We start from the raw sequence: 14,720 nt of genomic DNA, 5'->3' as shown, positions 1-14,720 counted from the left end.
GAAACGTAAGCGACAGCTAGGGCGATATTGCGTTGCTGGCGTCCGTAACAAAGAGAGTTGCCAGAATCGATCGTTCACAGAATCGCTAGACATGCTTTTCTCTTTCTACAATCCTTTTTCGGCGGCAAGAACGGAATGAAAGTAAACAAACTTTTGGAACCAACGTGACGTCACAACTTGGAATTCAGCATAAAACTCGACCCAGTCCTCTGACCATTTTTGAAAGCAAAATAGCCCAGCTTTGAGCGTTTGTAAAATCTACAAGTTTTACCCCAGTACTCTAAAACTTCGGAATTGTACATGCTAATGTGCAAATTTTATAACTACACAAAAACAATTTTCGCTTCATAGCCACTTTAAAGGCTTAAGTAAAAAACCTCCTCGTTGCAATGTTTGGGTGGATTACAAAAGAAATCATTCTCACACCTCCCTCGCCCCTCTCCCCGTCCACGGGCAAGCCCCGTGTCTGATCAAATTTCCCACCATGTTTCGCCAGTTAAGGCTTCTTTAGCCGTAGAATATGTTAAACAATTGTCACCACACCGAAAAGAACCACGGAAGTTTTATCTTGTGCTGGTTTACGTAGTAGGCGGTGCTTAAGTAGATTACTTAGGCTGTTAGGCCGAAAACGATAAGATTTGCAGCTTTAAAACGTTGGCGCATGCACAGTTGCGAGATTGTTTAAGCCTAGCTGGTTTTCACTAAGACATAAGCAGAAGCATAAACGCCGTTTTATCAAGTGAGAACACGTGCTACATAAGCATAACAAGAAGAACAAACAAGTTCGTTCGTCTTGTGCTTATGCTTATGTTATGTTATGTCGCCGTTTTCACCAGTGAGAACAGGGACGGCATTAGCACAAGCACAAGCACAAGCACAAGCACAAGCACAAGCACAAGGTAGTCAACCGTTTCGTCCGCCATCTTCCTTAACATTGAGGGGAGCTGGTATGGAGAATTCCGTCAAGAAATGGTTTTCTGCACGTGCGTCTGTCATTATGCGTGTGTAGCTAGTGTTCCCACTTGCTTATCTTTATGCTTATGCTTATGCTTATGTCCTAGTGAAAACCAGCATTTAGACAGGATACTGATTCGGCCGGATGTTCAGGGAAGTGTTTGCAATTGTGAATAATAAATGATATAGAACGAAGGGCTGTATTATGTGACAAAAAATGGTACTCGCATAGTTTGGAAGCGTCTTTAGTAGAGAGCGCGGTGGTAGGTGTGTTGCACTATATTAAAAGAAAGGCAAAACAAATGAAGTGCATCACTTATCTTGAATAGCTCACCTTTGAAAGTTATTTTTTTTTAGTATCTTGGACTGCCTTGAGATAAACTTGCATGCGCCACCGTAGAAAAAAGTAGCGTTTTTTAACTGCGCTTTTTTAAATTCGGCATTGCCTTATCAATACTATTAGTAGAGAATAAAACAAATAAACAAAAACAAATCAATCAATAAATCAATAAATCTTTATTTCAACACGGTAAAATCCATCAGGAGTATAAAAATTACAAACAGCCTAACTATCCTAAACAAAATTCAATACCTAACTACAACTAATCTAACTAAAACCTGTTTTTCATGAATGCCGTGGATACTAGTACTCTAACATTAGAAATGAACATTAAGTAATCTTTTAAATTGACTAAGGCCCGGTTCATACGTCGAACTCTACATGAGCCGCACCTAATCATTTGGTTCGGCGCATGTAAAGATCGACGTATGAATCAGTAAGGATCGACAGATTTGTATTTGGGTCGACCCGCCGTTCTATTCGACTGCGCCAGTCGAATAGAACGGCAAAAGTTCGACTTCGATTCAGACGTCGAACTTTTCATGTGCCGAATCAAATGCATACGTTACGTATAAATTATATAAATTATATCTATCCCAGAGGTCTGTGCATTCCATCGACTTGGCATGTGCGCAAAGGACTTCATTCTGAACAAGATGGCGGGAAAAGAGGAATGTGCTTGTTCTTCTTGTTTCGAAACAACTGAATATACTTGTCTGAGATGCGAAAGATTGAACTGAAAAAAAGAATCTATTCTTGAAGTGCAGACGCACTTCAAACCGACAGAAACTTTCCAATACAGGCTATATCAAAGGCGAAGCGTCAAGACTTCTCAGAACAAAATCTTCAAAAACAACATTTGAATAAAACATTACTCTATTCAAACAGAGATTACACAACAGAGGTTACCTCGATAACCTTATAAATAAAACTCTTTCAGAAGTCAACCTCCGCGAAAAAATGTCGGCCCTACAAAACAAACTAAAAACCCGCAAAAACATTTTGAGGTTTGTTATGGAATATCGCCTTTCTGTGCCTAACCTAAAACGATTCAGATGAGATAAATACAGGAGCCATAATCAGGGATGGAGACCGTAAGCGTGGGGTCCATTCGTCCCCATGAGTTGTACCAAAAAAATCTATTTTTAGAAAAATTTACCCCCCCCCCCCCCCTCACGTCATAAACCCGCGTGAATACTCGCAAATTTGCGTGGGGCTACTACCTTATATGTAACACGGAAAGCAGCTGAGAAAAATTTTACTAAAGATAAAAAAGTCCTTACCTGTCTGAGTACATGTCCGTAGAGTGTAAGCTTTTTTCATTCATTCAACAGTAGCAACGCACGCAGCGCCACCGTTTTGGCGCCTTTTTGACTTTACTGTGAGAGTCATGTGAGCAATTTGGACGCCATTTTGAACGGGTAGAAAAAAATTTCAATTTCTCCACGCGCGATCCTGGCCGTGATTCCAAGCACGCATTGTTTTGAGACTATTCCGGAATAGGGAATACATGGACTGGAAGGTATTCATATTCCTTTGCATGGGACCTTTTCTGTTTTCGAAATGAACAGAATAGTATTCTGTTCATTCTGTACCTTATCGGAGAATGAACGGAGCATGGTCAACTCAGAATAAGAGGAACTGCCTTCTCTTAGGAATCCTGTGTATTCTCTCATTCCTGAATGGAATACAAATAGTCAGGATTGTCCCAAAGACTGCGCTTAAAGTTTTCTAATTGTGCAATCAGAAAACCTCACTGTAGTTTTCAACAGAGACCGTAATAAATCACACGTGAACATGCATGTACCAAACGGACAGTTGGCCTGGCTCCAAGCACTTTTCGGATTAGGGAACTAGTCATAATAAGCTTGCTCGAAGGGGACCCATCTTGTTTTGGGTGAGAGGGGAGAGGTCGTGGGGAGCCTGTCTCATGAACATTACCAACAAAATTTTATTGGCTTTAAAAGCTTAGCAAATCGAGGAAATTCCAGAGGTACTAAATTTCACGCTCATTCTTATTATGAACAGCAGGTGTTTAACACCTATGATATGGAGGCTGCGATATTTCCTAAACTGGGTGTGAACTACTTTTACTGAAAAAATGTATCGAGACTAATATGCGATAATTTGTCTTCATGGATAATATCTGAGACTCTTGATCGTGAGAGTTTTTTGAACTAACACTTTCATTTTGGTTGAAAACTGTCACGATAAAAAAACTCCTCTTGTTGGCAATAATGATTTCCATTCTACTGAAATTAAGCCGTTTTTAACGCGAACAAAAATGAATGCATGCCATTTGTCTATCAGCCTATGGAACTTCTGCTTGCCCGTTAAAATTTGCGTGTCCGGACATTTAAAAATTTTCAATAGTGGCAGTCAGAGCAGCACAAAACATGCGTCATGTTTCTGTGTGTGGTGAGTTTGCCCGCTGCTGTTTTCGTTCATGGTTAGTTTATGATTGATATTTTTCTCTGTTATCTCTATAACAGTTTTAGATTTTTTTAGGTGTGTGTGTGTGTGTGTGTGGGGGGGGGGGGGGGGGGGATTTGTGCAGCCTACCCTCATAACAAGTTGGTCCGTCCGATTGCTCAGACTCTTTGACTTTTTGGCTCACATTTTCAACTGCCGTTTGCGTTCTGAGTACTAGAAAGCATCGACGCCTCAAGGATACCACTGGGATTTCTTTACCTCATGATTTCTCCATGAAAGCTCCTGCCTAGCCTGAGACTGAGGCAATGGAGAGGGCAAAAAAGAAGTGCTTCACTGTTTGATTGCTTACAGCAATGGTACGTCAGTTAGCTTTTTACCGAAGATATCATTCAGTATTACTTTGTAAATGTCATTATCGCAGTTGGAGACCTACAGCTGGCGCAACGGACCATAGAGTTTACTTATGATGACAATTTCTGCATTTCTCTCATAGTACCACCAAAACCCATCTCATCCCTCCCCCCTACAAAATGACCGTTCCCTTAGATAAACGAATTGCTCTCTCCTAAGTGACAGGGGTTCCCATGAGAGAGAGAGAGAGATTAAAAAAAGAGAGAGAGAGAGAAAAAAAAAAAAAAAAAAAAAGAAAGAAAAATCAAAACCCCCTTAATAAACAAGGGTTTATCTTGTACAAGAAATGTTTTCACATGTCAAGCTCCTTTCGGCAGGAAAACAACTTTATTGTTAAGCCAATCAGCAAGGCACAGCACACATTTGCCTTCTTTGAAATACATTGATATGAACCTGCTATTACATACACAAAGCACCACAACCCAAGAACAACCACAGGGCCATCCTAACATTAGATTAATGTCAATAGACTAGATCTAATGGCATTAGAGATAAAGAAATAGTAAAAATAAAATAAACTATTGCCTTCAGAGTTCACCTCTAAATTCCACAGCGGGCAATATGTAATTAAAGGAGAGGTGTCACCAATTTTTTGTGTCACTTTCAATAGCCAAAAGACATATTTGCATTGATGGAATGGTCAAAATAATGATTTAGTTGTGTTAGCAATAACCCTACTAGTACACAGAAACTAGTATCATTCATCTTTGGCTGCGGATGGCTAGGATGGAAATGGATTGCAACTTGAAAAACTTGGCCAATTTTTTCAAGTTCTTCCCGTGTATTGTAGAGAAGTCGCTAAAACTTGATTATAGTTTGTTATTTCTTGGAGGAATCCCTTAGTATTTTTCCCCAGTGGTCTAACAACAATTTCATGTTAGAAAAAAGATTCTTTGTCGCTATTTGAGCTGTTTTGACCAAAATGAAGCAAAATCGTCGTGACAGTCCCCCTTTAAACGATAGTGTGTTTCTGTCGAGGGACTATCCGTTGATAGTTGTCTCGTGGAAATTCGATACCCTTAAAACAACGCTATGCTTTTTGTTTCCAAGGGGCAACTATCAGACCTGTAGTCCCGAGACAGAAACACGCTATTGTGTTTACTGTTCACCTCTAAATTTTCTACCGCACAAGATACTTGACTGGCATTTCGATCTTACAGCTCACCAAATGACTGAAATGAAAACCACCAATGAACAATGTACAGGGGAAAAAAGCAAAGAAAACAATATTTTTGTTAATGACTTGGAAGAATAAATGGGAGGGGTTTTTATTTGCGCCGACAAATACTATCCATCGGGGTATTTTCGTCTCTCCGAGGACGAACACTATCACGTCACGTGATCAGTTCCAACCAATTAAACGGGGAGAAAATTTAGTGGTGAACTATAAACCTTGCTAACATCAGCTAGTGACAAACTCTCAATCTGATTGGCTACACGATGGCGTTCTAATTTTAAATAGGCTGCCCCGGGAACGCCTGTAATGTGTTTGCTGAACTCCCAAGTCGATCAGCTAGATATTAAACCACTCTGAAGGGATTTCTTGCTGAATAGACCAGCTCACTCTCGGATTCTATTGGCTGATTGTTGGCGATGGGGAAGCCGCGACCAACAATCACCCAATAAATATCTTGAACTTGCTGTCTGATCGTTAAAAAATTTCTTCCGCTGGCGAAAGCTACTTCGTTTTGTGAGCCAATCAAGGCGACAAAAATTTAGTGGTAAAATTGATCGGCAATAGAGTGGGTTCTGTTACTCAGTTTCCTTTGCTGAAGACATCTTGTTTTCCTTTTATCTGCTACAATTCATAGTACTTTTTGCTACACAATGCTAACAACTTTTTAAACAGCAAAGCTGTTCCTTAATGAATCAATTTTGCTGTCGTAAGTGATAGTGAAGATTACAACTTCATTTATGATAGAATGTTTAAGAATATTCCTAAAACGTTTTTGTACACATAATCATATTAAAGTTAGTTACCTAATAAATATCGTCGATCACCACAGGATCGATACTGTAGTTTACCGTAATCTGATTGGTTCTTTCTTAAAGTAATTGTAAAAGGCAATATGGCGTTAGGTTCTACCTTATTTAAAGCCTCGGCGTTTATATGTTGTAATTATTCCAGTCGACCGAGATAACCATGAATTCATAGCCCACTTGGCTATAAAAGCTTCGTTTGCTATGAATTTATCCAACGCATCTCGTGGAATAATATTATTTGTACTAAGTGCAATTGCGTTTCCATGAACAAATGTCCTTGAACTAACAATTAACTTGCAAGGCGATGATCACTAAAAAATGAATCACTGACGAATGAACACTTAGAGGAGAGAGGAGAATTGTCAAGGGAGGCTTTGTTCACATCAAAACGTATAGCTTTCCGTGTTATTGAATGTGAACCGGAAACGCTACATAGAAAACTTGTTTTTAAAATTATAATTGACAGGTTTTTTGCCGGAGAAAATCCGACAGTCATTTTACATGGCGTAGCGATCTGGTTACCTGTTCGCATTATCACCCTTTGACCGATATAAAAACCTATCCGGTAAAAGTGCTCCTCGTTTGAGGCCGGATCACGAACGGCCAATCAAGTCGTAGGGATCTTTGGCACGAAAATCACGCCAAAACGAAAGCTTTATGTCTCAACAATAGGTCTTGCGGATAAAGAAAGATCGTTTATTAGAAACCAAATCTTGCAGTCGAAATGCGTATATTAAAAAAGAAACTTTTGTGCCAGCACAAAAGCTAACCGGTTTAGTGTGAACTTGCCTAGCTGATTTCAAGATACGTTTTCGTGACGTGATAAATGTGTCAAAGACAATTGTGTACGCTGAGAAAAGTCCGATCTCACGATACCTTTTGAATTGATCATTCGGCTATTATATCAGCGCTGAGATTTTAACCTTTTAATTCCTAATATCAACAAGTGTATTCTCCTCATTGTCTCCATATATTTCTTATCTTATCAATGGGGGAATTTGAATAAACATCAAGACTTTACCATTGTGGTCACTTCCAAAATTTCCTTTACTTTCATGACCCAAATATCTGGTCAAGAAGTCATTCAGTAAGGAGAAATGTGATTTTCATCACTATATTGGAGCTAAAAGGGTTCAATTACAATGACCCTAAAAATTGAATTGAAGTACCAACTAAAGCTTTAAATGATTATACTAGCTAATGAATGGATTTATCATATTTCCTTGAACCAATGTTTCCCTTTTCTGACCATCTCTTATCTGAAACTTTTAATCGCTTTCCTAACAAGTCTTAAATCTTAAATGAAAGCTCATGGTTGTACATCCTCTTTTTTTGCGAACGTTTTAAAAAAATTGATAAAAATTTCAAACTGCATAACCTAACTAAACAATGCACTTAATCCGCTCGCTCCATAAATGTTTTCCACACTATTGAGCCTGTTATCAAAATCCTACAGTGTATAACATGATTGAGGCTGTCAACACGACCGCTAAGGTGGTTCCTATCTTTAAAATAGCGAAGATGTAGTTCTACAGAACTTGCCCGTCTCCATAGAAAGGTCTTTAAAGTTCTCAGACTTGACAGAATTATATCTTAGACTTTAAAATTTGGCTCTTTTCCTAATTTTAAAGCACTCTTTCTCGCAGTTTCAATGAATTTTCGTTAATTACCTGGCCTACGTAAAAAAATCTTCAATTATCGTGCTAAAGGAGAACATGGAATATAGGCAACAATGAATGCATAATTTTTGTGTCATGCAAAAAAAAAAACAAACAAACAAACAAACAAACAAACCGCGATGTTCAGTGGAAAATTTAAACTTGGCCGCTAAATGTATTTAACGCGACATGTTTTTATATAAACAAACTTATGTTAATCGTTTATTTTAATTAGGTCATAGAATCCCTGTACTTAAAAATTTGAATTCTATTGTTTCCCCAGTCACTGACAATAACACGTGATCCACCCACCACCGAAACGCTAAGTGGGAATGCAAACTGGCCGATACCTTTCCCATTGGTGCCAAAACTATTGAGAACAACCCCCTTAATATTGAAAACCTGAAGACGATGATTTTCAAAATCGCATACAATGATGTTTTGGTTCTTGTCGATAGCTAAGCCGCGTGGGCCGCAGAATTCCCCCTTCTTGTGGCCAGGCCTACCTATAATCCTCAGTAGATCTCCGTTTTGGTCATACACTTTGACTACATCATTTCCAGTGTCAGAGACTACAAAACGCTCTTCTATGTCATGATAAATTGCAAACCTGGGATGGATAAGTCTGTCGTTGCCAGCGTCTCCAAATTTGAACAGGAACTTGCCATCAGGGCTGAACACCTGGACCCTATGATTGTTCCAGTCGGTAACAATGACACGGTCTTTTCCGTCCACGGATATCCCGCACGGGCCATTGAACTGGCCATGCCCACTGCCCTCGGAACCAAACTTCTTGACGTACTTGCCAGTCTTGACATCAAAGTACTGGACACGGTTGTTATCACTGTCAGCTACCAGGATATACTTCTGGGTTCGGTCAAAAGCTATGGCCATGGGGTGAAACAATTTGCCGTCCTTCGTCCCTTCATCGCCGAAATCGAGAATCTGTCCACCGTCCGCTGTGAACACGTGGATGCGATGCTTCAAGCTGTCGGACACAACAATCTGACCATTGTCTGATCCAACTACTCCGTGTGGTTGAGTGAATTTTCCATCAGGGTTTCCATGGGAACCAAAGGACTTCAATGGGGATAAGATCGGCGGTTTCACTTCCACCATGAAGGGGCTGTCCTTGATAAGATGGCCGCCAACTTCAATCTGCACTCTGTGAGGTCCAGGCACCCTAGGTAGGTAACTAACATCGTAGGTTCCATTTCTGTAGTTTCTAACGCTGCTCTCTATGATCCCCCACATTGAAGACTTCACCTCCACCACCACATGGTCGATCTCACCGTAACACACCTCTCCCTGGGCGTTTCTAGTTATGACTGTGAACTCGGCTTCTTCTCCCGCTGAGACATCATCCAGGCCGTCTCCCTCGGCTGTGGACAAGGAAGGTTCCGTGAGGCTGGTGACAATTCTACCCAATCTCGAGTTTTGCAGCCCGTCAAAGATTTCCGGGTTGGGAACATAGCCGACTTGTTCGTTTTCAGCCGGGTTTGTGCCCACTTCGATATTCGCCATCTCCTCGACGCGTGACGTGACATAGTTCTTCACATTCAGAATTTCTTCGCTGATGTTTCTCTGCAGAAGATCTTCGATGAACACGAAAGAGCTTTCGGTCTGCGACATCATCGTTTCATAAAGCTTCAGCTGAAATGTCAGGTTCTCCAGTTTGTCCTTGCGTGTGTTTTCTAACGCCTGAATCATCTCCTCTTGATGAGCTCTCACAATGGCGACGAGCTTGTCCATCTTTGTGCTGATATCTTTCTTCAGATAGTCAATTTGTTCTTGAACCTCCATTGAGCGATGCTCCACGTTGTGAACACCGAGTTCCACCATTCGAATCTTGTCCTTGAGTTTCGAGTTCATGTCTCGAAGCCTCAGTTTCTGTTCGCTCGCGGCCTCGTGAAGGTCAACAATCCGATGAGTGTGTTGAATGGCGATATTGCATATGTGGCAGACGCAGGCATCGCAGTCATAACAAAAGTACTCGACGACTCCTTTCTCTTTGAATTTATGGGCGCACAGCATCGGCCGTCGAAGCAAATCTTCGTAATCTCGCATCTTGAACTTCCCGAGGTTCACAGTGCGATGCGCGTTACTCCGCGTAATAACATTGTGTGCGTTGAAGCATTCCTCGCACATAAATGTGTCACACGCAAAGCAGAACGCGCTCAGTGTCAACTTCTTTTGGCAGTTCCCGCAGGTTGCATCGGGATAATTGCGTCGTTTGGCGATGAGGAGATCGAGTAGGCGGGTAATATAGAAGTTTGAAGGGAAGGATTCGAAGTGGTTACCTTCTGGTTTTCGGATATCAGTTTGGCAGAGTGGGCACGCGATATTCGTCTGATATGGTCGAGTTTTGGCGATTTCCTTCAAACATTCACAGCAAAACGTGTGGAGGCAAGGCGTGAGCTTGGGGTTTCGAATGACGTTCGAGCATAGAGGACATGTAAGCAGTTCCTCCAGGTTTTCCATGACATTTCTGATGTCCATTTTACCGCTTGAGCAAGACGCTTCAAAGTCGACTCACCGTCGGTCATGCGGTGATCTTGTTTCACGCCACGCAAAATTCAATGGTTAATTAAAATTCAACAGACAGAAAACCGCTGGTTATGACAAATATTTACAGCTGAGCCAGCTGGGTCTTTACTTTAAGCCCTAATCCGCTTTCAAAACAATCAACGCATACTAGACTGCATTGCATGTTGATAGCTCGAGGGCAGTGATGTTTACTTATTCTCTCCAGATTCTCTTCCGAGGAACGCTTGACACATTGGTAAAAGCGAACACATCTTTTCGTGTTTACTCGACTGAGAAGCCTTTTATATTTTGTCATTTGCTTTTGTCTTAGCCAGTCCTTGATATTAGCAAAGTGCCTGAGGCTATTGAGTTCTTAAGTGAAGTCTGTCATTTCTAAGAAACGCTAGACCTTATCTTTGTAAATAAAACATTCCCCCGATGATCACTAAACCAAAATACGGATGAAAACAGGGAAAATGTCGCAGTGCAAAGTCCCTCTCACTGGCTGATGTGAATAATAACTGTCAACTTATTGTACTCTTTGTCAAAACAATTTTACACAACAGTGATAAGAAACAATGATTAAGATATTAGCATATCGATATCATTTCACTGCGTTGAAAACATGATGTATTCAAAGCCCCCTTCAATTCCCTTCAGAAGGCTCAGCGCTCGTTCGCTAAATACCTGATTACAAGGGTTTATCACTAAATGGTGCATACGGTTTAATTTAATCCACTCAACTCGAGGGAAGTCATCAATGCACTTTTTCATTATCGGGATTCGTTAAACATCTTCCGACCTATACAATAGCTGTAGGGTTCATTAAAAATTTCATGTAGTTATTATTACAGAGTAAGGTGAAAACAAGGCCATATATAATGCTAACGTGCTAACGAGGGCGACAAATGAGCCGGTCCAATTTGCAGGAGTTTAAACAGTAGTGTTTGAAAATAAGGGGCAGCCCCGGAGTGACATTTTATCATGTAAAACATCTGACCGCTGAAAAGCTGAGTTATGTCAAATTATCCCAAGGTTAATCAATTTCCATTCATGTACTAATTGCTTACATTTTTAACATTTTTATAAGCGGCACGCAAGTTTTCGCGCGTCTGTTAACATGGGTCAACAGTGGGAAACTATTGTCCGAGGGAGTTGACAACTCAACGAATGGGTCACGCCACTGAGCACCCAAACGCAAGGCTATCTAGACTATGTTGGATGGCATTTTATGCCGCTGTGAAAAATAATCCGGCCTGGAGTCAACAGAAGTGGCCCAAAACCGCCGCCATATTTACACTAGAATCCAATCCTTGCTCCTCGTTGTTGACTTCCGCTTCGGTTCGATTCTCTGTTTACTTTACCAAGAAAGTGTCACGACAACCCACGGATATGTGACGATTCACTTTCTCCACCGAAGCAGCGCAGTATCGCTCTGGCACAAAAATCGATCGGAAAGCGTAGTTTTGTGCGTGAACGAAAGCCCTTTCCGATATGTTTTTGGTGCCGGCACAAGGGCTATCCCTGTATACGGTGTAGACAGCCGCAAACTTCGGCAAAATAGCCATTATCATTTGCAAAATAAGGGAGTGTTCATTATTTATGGGGAGGGCTGGCAAATGGGGAAACGGAACGCTTGGAACTTAATGTACCCCCCTCAATGATGAAGGATAGCTTTTTTTGCCCCCCCCCCCCCCTAGCTAGAACATGTAAACGTTTTTGACCCCCCCCCGCCCCCCCAATGATGCATTTATTATTAAACCATACTCTCATCCTCCACTTAGCGCTTTACCCGCCTGCTTTTTGCTTGCTCCACTAGCAGTAGAAGAAACTATTACGGGTTGAAGTGATACAGAGTGTAATCACTAGTCTGGAAAATACCACAAGGCATCTAAAGAGGGTGTTTGTGCAACTGGCAGACACTCAAAAAAAAGTGGAGTGAATAGGAGGCGGAAAGAGGCTAGGAGAAAGGCAAAACAGAGGAAAGAAAAGAGAAAGACTGTGCCAAGCTGCATTTGTGGAGTTCTTGACTGGGCAAAGTGCAGATGAAGTTATATTGCCACTGTCAGATGAAATGATCTACCTGCAAAACAATGACAGCCTTCACCCAACCGTTCTAGTGAAAGGCCTAGATCAACTTATTTCTGAGGGCGGCCTATCTGTTGGTGCAGCCAGTGAAATCCAAACATATCTCAGACTAGCAAATCCATTTAATGGAACCCATTTGCTGTGAGATTATGGTTTGATTTACTGTGGTACAAGTACATTAAATGTCATGCGGTTCTGGAAGAATTTAAAAAACCCCAAAACTAATGATATCAACCTTCAAACTTTTTTGTCCCCCCCCCCTCTTCCCCAGATCCAGAGTAAAACCTTTCTAACCCCCCCCCCCTAAATAGGGGAGTAAACTTCGCTTGCCCCCCCCCCCCTCCCCATAAATAATGAACACTCCCTAAGAGCTGAATAGCTATCATTTGAATGGATCAGATCCTCCACAAACTTAGCCCGGCTAATTTTAGTCTCTACTCGCCTTACTTTAGTATTCACCGCCGGTCTCTCGTTAAATTTTTCTTGTTCCCAATATCTGAGAGCAAGACTGTCAAGTTGGCTACAACGCACAAGCCCAAAAGCGGGTCAATAAAGCAACTTTAACAAGTAAACTCTTAAAAGGACCATATGAAATGCTACTGGATACACACACAACATAATCGGAAACTACACGTGAAACTTACTGAGTGCTTATATATTTTTTTTCACTCTTGTGAAGGCCACATTCACCTGCAGACTAAAGTTTAGAGCCCAACCAAGTATAGAGGTGAAAGTGTTCCGAGAAGCCGACAGAGTCGCTGATAGTTCACTGCTACACGCTTAACGAACATAGGCCAACTACTAATCGACACATCGACAAACCTGCTGAGAGTCTACTGAAATGCAACTATTGATATCAGCTATTCCTCAACACGTGGCCAGTCTCGACCTCTGATTGACCAATCGTTCTCATCAACCCTCGTGTGCTCCCAAAGAGTTCGTCTGCTCTTCTTCATTCTCATTTGATGGTAACTTTATCAAGAAGCTTAAGACTGAGCTTAAAGCTTAGGCCGAAAGAGCAGAAAGAATTGTTTTTATTACAAATATGAACTTGGCTTTTATTCTGTTTACTTATTCCGGTGGTCGGTACTTTCCAGTCGGCTCTCAACAACTTTAGGCTGGGCAGGCCGTTGCCTCTGAATAAATTATAATGTGCCACACGAAACGTAAAACAAAACACAATTCCCAGGTTAATTTTATGAATAACACAGTGGTTCATTGAAGGCCGCTCCGGTGCTCCCGCAGATTGAACAAGTAACTGGGAAAATGAAAACAAAACAATAACCGACAGCAGTAGCAGTAGCAGTTAAGCCAAGCTGAAAGGAAAACGTTTACAAGAAATGGAAGAAAAAGCACAAAAACAAACAAACAAAATGCAAAAAGAGAGAAAGAAAACAAGTACCACCTTATCAGTTTATTTGTTATTCACAAAGTGTAAGTTGCTTGAGCTGTCAAACGCTTGACATTTTTCGTTTTGAGAGAAAGAGGGAAATATGGAAGTCAAAGAGAAGAAAAGAAAGGAAAAAGGGAAGAAAGAAAGAAAGAAAGAAAGAAAGAAAGAAAGAAAGAAAGAAAGAAAGAAAGAAAGAAAGAAAGAAAGAAAGAAAGAAAGAAAGAAAGAAAGAAAAAGACAATAGGATGTGTTTATGAAACTGATATCAAACAAACATGACGCAATTAGGAAAGAATCTCATCTGACAAGGGATTATAATTATCCATCTAGTGTATGTGTTAAATTCACCGGAACCAAAGAGCAAATTCCTGCTAAATTTAGGAGTGGGATCATCCAACGCCTTAAGCCACGCTGCCTACAGCGAGCTTGCCCGGCAAACATTATTCACCATTGCCAACCAAACACAATAGATGAATTAAAAGTGGTACCGCCAGATGCATTATGACTTGTATTATATGCTGATGATAAATACGAAGAGATAAAACTGCGTCGCTCGGCTAGAATAAAGTATAGTTATATCACGGAGATTCTGGGCAACTTAAATCCAACGTTAAAACTTAACAACGCGGGGGAAACTATTCAGTTGAAAGAGTTTCGTCCTCACAGAATGACCGCAGAGTGGAAGGAACTTTTTTCAATGGTGCATTCAGCTGTGTCAGAGAAAACATTATTCAAAAGCAATCAGGCCCGTTAGGTTATTTCGAAAGTGCTAAAGTGGTAAAAAATTATAGATACAGCTGACAAAATCTGAGAAAGTTTCAGTTTAGTCCAAGCGCCTCTTCAATTTAGGCTTCTCGTTTTTAGTCTCACATTTTTCGTTTAAGGCAAATTATTTGTCGTTACATACAAACAAACAAGTGCGCCATAATTCGCC

The 14,720-nt window shown here is 40.9% G+C and overlaps 1 protein-coding gene across 1 annotated transcript; it reads right to left on the bottom strand.

Annotated features, from left to right (window-relative positions):
* Window positions 1-4,437: 4,437 nt before the first annotated feature.
* LOC146482388 (E3 ubiquitin-protein ligase TRIM45-like) lies at window positions 4,438-10,852 on the bottom strand. Its single transcript, XM_085107228.1, has one exon. It carries the CDS (start codon window positions 10,276-10,278, stop codon window positions 8,011-8,013), a length of 2,268 nt encoding a protein of 755 aa, XP_084963354.1. The 5' UTR covers window positions 10,279-10,852; the 3' UTR covers window positions 4,438-8,010.
* Between the last annotated feature and the right edge of the window lie 3,868 nt (window positions 10,853-14,720).

The sequence above is a fragment of the Pavona decussata genome, unplaced genomic scaffold (genome assembly GCF_977016875.1).
Source record: "Pavona decussata unplaced genomic scaffold, jaPavDecu1.1 SCAFFOLD_46, whole genome shotgun sequence".
Lineage (NCBI taxonomy): Eukaryota > Metazoa > Cnidaria > Anthozoa > Scleractinia > Agariciidae > Pavona > Pavona decussata.
This window is presented reverse-complemented; position numbering and strand designations above follow the sequence as displayed.

Coding starts and splice junctions, on each gene's coding strand:
- LOC146482388 (XM_085107228.1), bottom strand. CDS start 10,278: ATGGACATCAGAAATGTCATGGAAAACCTGGAGGAACTGCTTACATGT.